This window comes from Berghia stephanieae, chromosome 8 (assembly GCF_034508935.2).
Source record: "Berghia stephanieae isolate SIO BIC M18660-M18661 chromosome 8, UCSD_Bste_1.3, whole genome shotgun sequence".
In the NCBI taxonomy this organism is placed as follows: Eukaryota; Metazoa; Mollusca; class Gastropoda; order Nudibranchia; family Aeolidiidae; genus Berghia; species Berghia stephanieae.
In genome coordinates this window covers 52317984-52330483 of record NC_088367.1, presented here as the reverse complement: position 1 = coordinate 52330483, position 12500 = coordinate 52317984, and the positions used below count along the sequence as shown (strand labels likewise).

Below are 12500 nucleotides of genomic sequence, written 5' to 3'. Positions count from 1 at the left end.
CTGACCCATAGAGCAGGGGTGCTTTAACATTAGTGTTGTATATTTTAAGCTTGGTGTTTGTGGATATGCCGGAAGCTTTCCCGATTGATCTCAAACCCTCTCGCATACCCCTCCCCCTTCTAGCTCTCACACACACTCTCTCTCCTCTCTCTCTCTCTCTCTCTCTCTCTCTCTCTCTCTCTCTCTCTCTCTCTCTCTCTCTCTCTCTCTCGCCACAACTCAATTAATAATATGTGACCCTACGTCTCAAAACGGTATTAAGTCGGGTTGGTTAAGATGTTGAACATTGAATTTATAGCCAGAAATATTAGACTTGTGTTGAGTTTGTATGTTTTATTGAGGAGAATGGATACCATATTTTAGGGTGATAATGCCAACAATTTATATTTTTGACCAGTTTAACATTTAATTCAGATTTTAAGCATCTGGTTCGTTCCAACATAATACCGTTTTGAGACAATGGGTCACATATACATCAAAACTCAAACATAATGAGTCAAACCTTAGTTGTCTCCCCTATCATAGAGTATTTCTTTACAACCTTCTCACAACTTTTCATTTCAGCCTCGAGCACCGGCATTGATTGTTCCTTTGATCCCAAGTCACTGTGTGGGTATGGACAGGACCAGAATGACGATTTCGACTGGACTCTCTCGTCAGGCAGGACCCAAACCAGTGGAACTGGGCCCTCTCAGGACCACACTACTTCTGTAGGCTCAGGTATGTCGTTTACGGGGTAGTGTGGCGGAGGTGGGGGGGGGGGGTTGGCTGTATGGCACAGTGGTTGTTCAAAGTTTGAATCCCTGTCGTATAGTGAAGGTCTTGAGGAACTCATCTAACCCCAGCTCAATTTTGGTACTGCACTGCGGCTACCGCCGGGGATATTTCCAGTCCCCCTTTGGAATAGACCTTATTAAAAAATCCCATTGAGGATGAATGGGAAGTCTTTCAGAGCTATTGGGTCCATCACACCGGAATTTATCCCAGTTTCCATAGCTGTAAAAGCCAATAACAATTTCTTGTTACCTTTTTGATAGGATGCCAGTCTATCAGATTCACCAGACATAACAAACCAGCCACCCACTCTCTGTAAATGTTAAAGTTTTTTGTTTTTTTCTTTTGTTTTTTTAATATATATATATATATATATATAATAAAAACACTCCCATTATTCTGTCGAGACAATAGTTTTGATGGGTTTCCATCTCTTCGGCCGACAATAGGTCCCGAGTGTGCTTTCAAATGAGTTCGTTGTTGGTGCTTTTCCGTCCTTTTTTTGGTTCCGGTGTACCTACAAGTACATCATCATCATCATCATCATCATCATCATCATCATCATCATCATCATCATCATCATCACCATCGTCATCATCATCACCATCATCATCATCATCATCACCATCATCATCATCATCATCATCATCATCGTCATCATCATCATCACCATCGTCATCATCATCATCATCATCATCATCATCATCATCATCATCATCATCATCATCACCATCATCATCGTCATTATCATCACCATCATCATCACCATCATCATCGTCATCATCATCACCATCATCATCATCGTCATCTTCATCATCACCATCATCATCATCATCTTTTTTCTAACCTCCCAGGTTACTATATATACACCGAGGCATCTGGGCAAAGATCTGGCAATTCTGCTCGCATCTGGTCACCAGCGTTCCAGCCATCCTACGGCCAGTGTGTGTCCTTCTGGTACCACATGAACGGCTATGGGATGGGAAAGCTTCAGGTAGGCTTCTCCTCCCAGAACACATCCTTCAGCTCCAGCCCCACCTGGCAGCTGTCCGGAAACCAAGGGAACAAGTGGATACAGGAAACGGTTCGAATCCCAAAACTGTTCTATGGAAAAACGACATACGTGAGTGTATACAATTATATATATATGTGTGTGTGTGTGTGTGTGTGTGTGTGTGTGTGTGTGTGTTGACGAAAGCCACAGAAACATATGTCTTGGCCACATATAAGTGAGTGATACAATTTATATTTTATATAAATATATATATATATATATATATATATGTGTGTGTGTGTGTGTGTGTGTGTGTGTGTGTGTTGACGAAAGCCACAGAAACATATGTCTTGGCCACATATAAGTGAGTGATACAATTTATATTTTATATAAATATATATATATATATATATGTGTGTGTGTGTGTGTGTGTGCGTGTGTGTGTCAACAATGGTAGATTTTCCCATCCTTTCTTTTTGCTCTTGGCTCTCTCCTCCTCCTTTCCCTCTACTAGAGTTATGTGGTCTAGTTGAATGACTCGACTTCAGATTGGAAGGTCCTTTGTCATCATCATCATCACCACCATCATCAACATCATCATCACCAACATCATCATCATCATCATCATCATCTTCATCATCATCATCATCATCATCATCATCACTACCACCACCACCATCACCATCACCATCACCACCACCATCACCATCACCACCACCACCACAACCATCTCCACCACCATCATCACCACCACCACCACCACATTAACACCACTATCACCATCACCATCACCACCATCACCACCATCACCACAACCACCACCACATTAACACCACTATCACCACCACCACCATCATCATCACCACCACCATAACACCACCATTACCATCATCATCAACACAAGTTCCACCCACCACACCCCTAGCCTCCAAACATCGTCTATGTTTTTCCAGCTTTCCTTTACCGGCGTGATTGGCTTCAACTACCTGAGTGACATCGGCTTGGACGACATCAAAGTTTTGCCCAACTGTGAAGATCCTGGTATGTCATTCTGTCTTTAAAAAAAACTTGAGCTTTTAAATAGCGCAATATCCACTAAACGTGCTCAAAGCGCTTTACATGGGGTCCCTGGCCAACAGCAACACGTAACATTTAGAACGGGACATGACGCCTGTTAGGCGATATTACACATTTTTGTTTGGACAAAGACAACGCTGTTAACGGCCAGGTACTCGTTTTACACCTGAGTACGGTGAGAGAATGTGAGTTAAGAGCCTTCTCCAAGGACTCAACTATGCGCCGAACGCAAGGCTCGAACCCACGACCTTCCGATCCGAAAACGAGTGTCATACCACTAGACCACATAGCCGCACAACATCTTGACTAGAAAAAACATTGAACAAACATGGAAACGAAAAAGAACAACAACAACAACAGAATTAATCCAATTAAATCAATATCATGTCACACAATAGTTCAGTTGGTAGAGCACTCGCTTCATACGCAAAGGGACCAAATCGACCATGTGCAGTCGAGATATAATTTTTTCTGCCCCCCCCCCCCCCTTGTCCACCCAGTAGTGATTGGGTACCTGGATCTCTTCTATCTGGCGGAAAGTACTTTGCGATATACTAGCGTTCTATCATAAGGGTAACAAACAATTGTCCGTTTCAAGCTATCAAAACCGGGATAAACTCCGTCTCCATGGACCGAATGGCTCTGAAGGACACCTATTTATTTCACACAACCATTGAGAGAGCCAGGAGAATACGTCTTCAAACGTTCAGAATTTTTGTGAAGTCTTATCATTCTGATTTGTATTGTTTTTGTTTGGCTGAAGAAGGATTTTGAGCCTGAAATCTTTAATGTCAATTATTTTGTTCTTTATTGAAGCTATTAGATCCATTATAAATATTATTTACAGTCCGTAGCCTCTAGCAGCCTGCATAGTGTTGACTAAAACCCTGAATCACTGGACATATTTTGAATACAGACTTTGCTGAAGTTAACATTAACTCTCTCCTTACCGGCCATTTTTCCGGATTTTCCCCGAAATTTCACACCAAACCTATACAAAAATAGATTTATTTCACTCAAACATAATATCTGTTCATTTCTATACATATTTTTTACTGCTAAACGAGCTCTTCAACACAGTGTTAATATACTTTAACTATAGCAAACATTTTTGTTCAAATATTATGATGTACAGAAGAAATTAGAATGACGAAAATATTGGCTGCATCATAACAAATGTGACGATTTTCCTATGGGTGGTGTAAGGAGGATGTTAAGCCAAGGATTACAATATGTTGCTTTGAAGACTTTCACAAAACATTAGATGTTGCTACCGCTAGCAAACCATGAGGTGATTGGTGCTATGAATAACCCAGACTTTAGCTGTTTCCTGCCTACTGGTGGTGCTTTGCATGACACGATTCCCAGCACTTTGAGTGTCAGCTGTCATGATGCCTTCTTGGAATACAAAACAAAGAAGTCATCGTCACGGCTGGCATTCCGGGTGGTTGAAGTCATCGTCACGGCTGGCATTCCGGGTGGTTGAAGTCCTCATTAGTTCAAAAATAATATTAATGGTTGTTATCCTTTTAGTTCTATGAGTGACTTTGGTTCATAAAAGTGTTTATAGATAGAATGAAGTTGACGTCACTCAGGTCTTTGTTAGTGCTTGCTGCCATCCGCGTTCGTGAGTAATTCTCACTATACTGTTTTAACCAGACTTTAAAAGTTCATAGTTACACATAGTTTTGTGTGTTGGTCCATTATACTTCCGGATGGCAATTTTGTGAGTTTCTTAGCCAAGGGCATACTATATATAATAATAATATTATTACTTGCAGTATTCATCTGATAAGGACGGTTTCATGCCTCGGCCAATCTCAGCTATTTCGATGCCTTCTTGTGGAACATACCAAGAAGTCATTGGAATTTCTGAATTTGTCCGGACGCGACACATCAACTCACCGTGTATACACGTCATGGCAACACACGTGTAAAGACTTCATGAAAACACACAGTGTAAACACGTCATGACAATCAAAGAGTTGTATATTGGTCATTTTATTAAATCATGTTCAGAAAGGCCATTAAGGACAACAACAACAACAAGCTACAAGAAGGAAGTTACATAATGATAAACAAGGGCCATCACTCTTCTAGGCAAGGTAACAATACATGGGACATAACTCTGTCATTACTGCAAATACCTTTACAATCACGCAGTTATTTCCCGTTCATTACAACTTTTATAACTAAATGTTTCTTCGCTATGCGGTTTTGTTCCCTGCAGGGGAATGTACTTTTGAGACTGGGAAGTGTGGCTGGAATTTTGACAGGTCTGTTGCGGTCAGCTATTCCCTCTCCTTTGACGTCACTAGTGGCAACCGAATGGCTACCATACTGACCAGTGGAGCTCCGAAAGTGGATCACACGACTCAGACTGCTAAAGGTAGGCGTCTTGATTCTGTGTTTATTCACCTTAACAACGCCACGATCACTATCACATTATTTCATTCGTCTGTAGTTTTTCATTCATACTGCTTTATTGATTAAGGGGAAACCCGAAGCGTCCATAGTATTTGTCTAAGTCTAATATTTTGAAGCTTGCATTTCAATATTTATCGTTATCCAATTAAGCCATTATTCTTATTCTTATTCTTATTCTTCTTTTTCTTCTTCTTCTTCTTCTTCTTCTTCTTCTTCTTCTTCTTCTTCTTCTTCTTCTTTTTCTTCTTCTTCTTCTTCTTCTTCTTCTTCTTCTTCTTCTTCTTCTTCTTCTTCTTCTTCTTCTTCTTCTTCTTCTTCTTCTTCTTCTTCTTCTTCTTCTTCTTCTTCTTTTTCTTTCTTCTTCTTCTTCTTCTTCTCTTCTTCTTCTTCTTCTTCTCTTCTTCTTCTTCTTCTTCTTCTTCTTCTTCTTCTTGTGGAAACATCCAATATTGTCGAGGATCACTCCACAGTTTGTAGGATTTTACATTGTAAACTTGTTAAAACTCTGCACATAATACTAATAAAAAGTATATATCAAGATTAAATTTGTTAAATCCTATTTTCAAACGTATAAAACATCCACAATGTACGTGCCTCGTAGTTCTAGAGAAATCAGTTTTATACAAGTTTTGTCATTCGTGGAACATCTTGTAAATTCCGTCCCTTTAACTTTATCCTCATATGGTAGAGTCACGATCTCCCCGGCCAGGCGGAGTTGTATTACCAGTAAGGTCGCGGGTTTGAGTGTAGCCATCGTTAACTTATAGCCTGACATTGACCTACAAATGACGTCAAAAGACAAGTCTTTGTCCACAAAAGAACACAAATCGTGAGTTGTATTCAATAGTTCAACCAATGGAATCACTTGTTTCCTTGAGTTCTACTAACAACAACTCACTAGGCGCTGCACAAACCTAAAAAATGACGTCAAACTATCAGTCTTAGAGGTTAGGTTCTAGTGTCAGGCTATAAGTTAACGACGGCTACCGTTCGAGCTCCCATCGCCGCCGCGAAGTTTTTTATGCTCTGTTGTCTTCTGGCACTTTCCGACTCACTTCATTTCTTGTTACAACCTCCAGGCCAGTACGCTCTACTGAGCACATCTTCTTCTGTCGGACGTTTCCAGAACAGGAACGTTTCCATGACGTCAGAAGTTCTGGAAGCAACCACTGGATCCTGCTTCCATTTCTGGTACGCCTCCAGCGGTGCTAATTTTGGATCTCTGACCGTTCTCATGCAAACAGGACAGGTAAATATTAGAAATTATTTCTTTGGCGTTTTATTTGCTGTTTTGTGGATGTTGTTATCTGCGTTGTCTCTGTCGGAAAATAAAAATTATGTAATATCCCCTAATAGGCGTCATGTCTCGTCCTACATATTAAGCGTTGCTGTTGGTCAGAGTCCCCTTGTAAAGCACCCTGAGCACGTTTATTGGATATTGCGCTATATAAAAGCTCAAAAGCTCAATTTGCAGTTTTTGTGGATGTTGTGATCTGCGTGGTCCAACAATAACATGTTATAAAAATGGCAGATGGTCCAGTGGTATGACACTCGGCTCACAATCTGTAGATCAACATTTGGAATCCCGTTGCTGCGAGTGATGTCAAGTTGAGTTCAGATGAAAATAACTCTTCACTCATACTTTCTAACTATACCCAGGTGTAAAATGAGTACCTATTTAGTAATAGATTTTGACTCAATAGACATGTTTTATGGTTTATTTTGTATTAGTTATATTTTCTTTACTTTTACCACGGGCCAAGCTGACCGTAGCTGAAGCATCTTTGCATATAGTATTAATGGCAGAGCATTTCTCAGACTAAGAATTGATAGAATGAATGACTATTGACATTCTTGAGTGCTAGAATAAGGGATTTTCATGTTTATATATCATTATGTTATAATGTATTTTTGTCTATCTATCTATGTATTGTATTTTAATTTCAAACATTGTAAACCAAATGACAAATTTCCATTTATTTGGACAATAAAGATTATTATTATTATTATTATTATTATTATTATTATTATTATTATTATTATTATTATTATTATTATTATTATTATTATTATTATTATTATTATTATTTTTATTTTTTTATTTTTTTATTTTTTTTAAAATAATTATCATTTTTTTATTATGATTATTTTTATTATTATCATTATTATAATTATCATTGTTATCTTCACTATCCGATATTTCCTATACCCCTCAGACGTTGACTCCAGTGTGGCGTTTGGCGAGTCAAGCAAGCCAGTGGACAAATGGACAGGTCTACGTCACAAGCCAGACCCCTTTCCAGATGGTTCTACGGGTCACTCTAGGGGGCTATAAGGGCTACCTGGCCCTGGACGACTTCTCTGTGACCACAGGATATTGCTACAGTCAGTCTACATACATGTATCATTCGATAAAATAATGAGTCATGGACATAGCCTGTGTTATGAAACGATCCGTTTCTTCTTCCTTCTTCTTCTTCTTCTTCTTCTCTTTCTTCTTCTTCTTCTTCTTCTTCTTCTTCTTCTTCTTCTTCTTCTTCTCTTCTTCTTTCTTCTTCTTCTTCTTCTTCTTTCTTCTTCTTCTTTCTTCTTCTTCTTCTTCTTCTTCTTCTTCTTCTTCTTCTTCTTCTTCTTCTTCTTCTTCTTCTTCTTCTTCTTCTTCTTCTCTTCTTCTTCTTCTTCTTCTTCTCTTCTTCTTCTTCTTCTTCTTCTTCTTCTTCTTCTTCTTCTTCTCTTTCTTTCTTTTCTTCTTCTTCTTTCTTCTTCTTCTCTTCTTCTTCTTCTTCTTCTTCTTCTTCTTCTTCTTCTTCTTCTTTCTTCTTCTCTTCTTCTTCTCTTCTTCTCTTCTTCTTCTTCTTCTTCTTCTTCTTCTTCTTCTTCTTCTTCTTCTTTTTTCTTTCTTCTTCTTCTTTTTCTTCTTCCACAACTTAACAAGTGTGTATGAAAGGTGCCAGACAAAACAAAAAAGAAAGATACAAGAAAAAAAAACATCCCAAAAAAGCAGTCGACCTTGACTGGGAATCGAACCTCAGACATTCTAGTTACCTGGTAATCACAAGGTTCGATCCCCAGTCGAGGTCGACTGATTTTTAGGTATGTTTTCATCTTGTATTTTTCCTTCTTGCTTTGTCTGGCACCTTTCATACAGACTTGTTCAGATCTCTATCTTACACCAGTGCCTGCTCCTTAATTTCTTTAATTTGCTTGTGCTTGGTTGTGTGTGCATGTGTATATAGCCTACGTGAGTGTGGGATGTGTACGTACGTGTGCATATCCATATACCGTAATTGTATTTTATATAGGGAATGAGATTAGCGGAAGAGTAGCGTCCCTTGATTGGACGTCACCCATAGTCTGTGACGTCACCGGCGGAAAAGTTATTAGAGAGAGAACGTCATGTTGGTTGTGCCCATGAGTCTCTCGTCCTCGCCCCGCACAACCAACATGACGTTCTCTCTCTAATAACTTTTCCGCCGGTGACGTCACAGACTATGGGTGACGTCCAACCAAGGGACGCTACTCTGCCGGTAATCTCATTCCCTATTGGCATCAATGTGGACTAAAATGAATGTCCATTTCTTTGGACAAGTGAGTTGTATTTATAATTATACCCGATGCCTTTCTCTACAGCAATCCCATCCAGTGCCCAGCTGGCCACAACCCCCACCCAGGCCCCGACACCTACCTCTACGTTGATTCCACCTGGAGGTGAGGACTGGATTGTTGTTGTTTTTGTTGTTGTTGTTGTTGTTGTTGAAATAATGTAGATTGGCGATGATGATGATGATGATGGTGGTGGTGGTGGTGGTGGTGGTGATGATGATGGTTATGATGATGGTGATGATGATGATGATGATGATGATGATGATGATGATGATGATGATGATGATGATGATGATGATGATGATGATGATGGTGATGATGATGATGATGGCGAATTTTTGGTGATAACGATGATGATGAGATGGGGGATGATGTTGATGATTATTTAGCATTGTCCTGAAAACCATTTCACCTTTCTCATTTCCTGCAAACAAATTTCATTCTTCTTTGTTTTGTTTTTTCTCTGGTCGTTTGTATTTTTGACCTTATTTTTTCATTATTTATTTTGTTTTTGTTTTTTGTTTGTTTTGTTTTGTTTTGTTCTTGTTTGCGTGTCTTATTTGTTCCCTTTGCACTCTCCGATTGAAGCTTCTTGCCTGGTTGTTTGTATTTTTAAAAATATATTTTGAATCCCTTTGTTCGCTTTATTTTGAAGGGGGGGGGACGGCTAGCAGGGGACTGGTACTGTATGAAATGGAAATATGGAGAATAAATGAAACATTATGAAGTGTATTTTTACGCCCTTTCACCTCGGCATCATTATATCTCGTCGCCTAGGCACTCCATGCAGGAATATAGATGTCTGGTGTCAATAGGAATCACCCACCTTTAGCAAATGTTGGGCTGAATAATTTTGTCCAAGTAAAAAAAAGAACAAAAGTGCCTGAAGTGGGGATCGAACCCGAGACCTTCCGGATCACAGTGCAATGCCTCGACCACTTCGCGCACCCACCCATTAAGTGCATTGAATATGGCAAATCAGGGAATCGCGATATATAAATGGTCGTATTTTTTTTCAAAATATTGATAGAACTCATTAATTTTGAACTCACTTACTCTGTCTCTTCCAGCCCCGACCTCTGACCTGGACTGTGACTTCGAGACCTCTGACCTTTGTAACTGGGTTCAATCCCTCAAGGATGATTTCAATTGGACACGGCAGAATGGTGAAACGGACTCCGAGTCCACTGGACCACAGATTGACCACACCAAGAAAAGTGGTCAGTGTCGTGTTACTGAGCATTTGGTTCTGTTATAATTAGTATTTTGTAATTGTGGCTTATAGACTGATAGATGAATAGATAGATAGATAGATAGATAGATAGATCGATGGATAGATAGACATATAGACAGATAGATATATAGATAGATAGATAGATAGATAGATAGATAGATAGATAGATAGATAGATAGATAGATAGATAGATAGATAGATAGATAGATAGATCGATGGATAGATAGACATATAGACAGATAGATATATAGATAGATAGATAGATAGATAGATAGATAGATAGATAGATAGATAGATAGATTGATGGATAAAGAGACATATAGACAGATAGATATATATATGGATAGATCGATAGATAGATAAATGGATAGATAGACATATATACAGATAGATAGATAGATGGATAGATTGATGGATATACAGCTAGATATATAGATAGATAGATGGATAGATAGACATATAGATAGATTGATGGATAGATTGATTGATGGATAGATTCGTGGATAGATAGATAGATAGATAGATAGATAGATAGATAGATTGATGGATAGATAGACAGATAGATAGATTGATGGATAGATAGACAGATGGATAGATTGGTGGATAGATAGACAGATAGATAGATGATGGATAGATAAACAGATGGATAGATTCGTGGATAGATAGACATATATACAGCTAGATAGATGGATAGATAGACATATATACAGCTAGATAGATGGATAGATAGACATATATACAGCTAGATATATGGATAGATAGACAGATGGATAGATAGATAGATCAACATATTTCTTTACTTATTGTCACGGTTTTATAAATGAATAGTAATAATACATGATCATTACCACCAGCAAATTCATCTGCATTATCTTCACCACTATCATCATCATCATCATCATCATCATCATCATCATCATCATCATCATCATCTTCATCACTATCACCATCACCACCATCATTACTACCATCATCACCACCAGCACCTCCACCACCACCACCACCATCATCATCAACATCACCATTTCCATCTCCAGACCAGGGCCATTACATATTCATAGAGACGTCTTACCCAAGGAAACCGAACGACAAAGCCCAGCTGATCAGCCCAACCATCAAAGAGTAAGAACTTTATCTTATAATAGAAACAATAAAAACACATTGAGCTTTTATATAGCGCAATATCCATTAAACGTGCTCAAAGCGATTTACAAAGGGTCCCTGACGAAACAGCAAAACTTAACATATAGAACGAGACATGACGCCTGTTAGACGATATTACATTTTTTTCCCGACAGAGACAAAGCTATTTGCGGCCAGGTACTCATCTTACAACTAAGTAGGTGATATAAATCTATTCAGTCTCTATCGAGTTTCTCTTTAAGCCAGTTCTTCTGAGAAAAACATCCCAAGAACAAAGTTTGCTGAGCGTGGTTTTACATTTTCGGCTCCAACCAAATGGGATTCTTTCCCACCTAAAACCCGACAATGTGAAAGTCTACCAGTCTTCAAACGGCATTTAAAAACCGATCTTTTTCATGCTGCTTATCATGATTTTATGTGCACTTCGAGCAATATATGTGTGTGACTGTTAGTGGTGATTTTGTAGTCGAATGAATGAACTTGTGTGATACCCAAAAAACTATTGTAAAGCACCTCTGAGCACTATTTGTGGATCATCGTCATCATCATCATCATCATTGCCTTTTTCACCCTGGGTCAGGGTATAGGCCACAGACAAACAGTTTCCATCCCTCTCTATCCTGAGCTAACTTTTTAATATCATTCCATGTCTTATCACTTCTCTGTATATCAGCTTTTTAAATTCTTCTCCATATTCCTCGTGGCCTTCCCCTTGATCTTCTGCCCTGAGGGTTCCAGTCCAATACTTTCTTTGTTATGCAGCCTGTATCTTCTCATTCTAGTCACAACTTGAGAGCTTTTTCCTGCTTCATACAGGGTGCGAACGTTTTAATAATATTTTGTTGAATTCTGTCCAGTGCCGGCCCCCACTGTCTGGTGTTCTGGTATCACATGCACGGGGTCAACGTGAACCGTCTCAACCTGAAATTTGCCGGAACCGGAAATGTGATATGGACACGATATGGTGAACAGTCCACCGACTGGATTTCAGCATCTGTTGATGTCAAGGTATGGGGTTTGGATCCATGAATTTGGGGTGAAGGTATTTGTATCTACACACAGAGAAAGAGAGAGATAGAGAGAGAGAGAGAGAGAGAGAGAGAGAGAGAGAGTAAGAGATATAAAGAGAGAGTTGGTCACACACTTGCACAGAAACAAGCATACACACAAACACACACTCACGCGCACACACATTGTGTTTCTCAACCACATGCACATGTTGTCACAAACACCACTCACAAACAGGTA

At 39.1% G+C, this 12500-nt stretch overlaps 1 protein-coding gene across 1 annotated transcript in view; it reads left to right on the top strand.

The window, feature by feature from the left end:
- The window catches only part of LOC144979059 (MAM and LDL-receptor class A domain-containing protein 2-like), a 269405-nt gene that overhangs the window by 114953 nt on the left and 141952 nt on the right, over positions 1-12500 (top strand). Inside the window, 10 exon segments of the mRNA XM_078925674.1 lie at positions 565-720; positions 1629-1897; positions 2722-2809; positions 5076-5234; positions 6352-6521; positions 7489-7657; positions 8903-8980; positions 9946-10095; positions 11147-11231; positions 12110-12260. Of these exon segments, the coding sequence (XP_078781800.1) occupies positions 565-720; positions 1629-1897; positions 2722-2809; positions 5076-5234; positions 6352-6521; positions 7489-7657; positions 8903-8980; positions 9946-10095; positions 11147-11231; positions 12110-12260 (1475 nt within the window).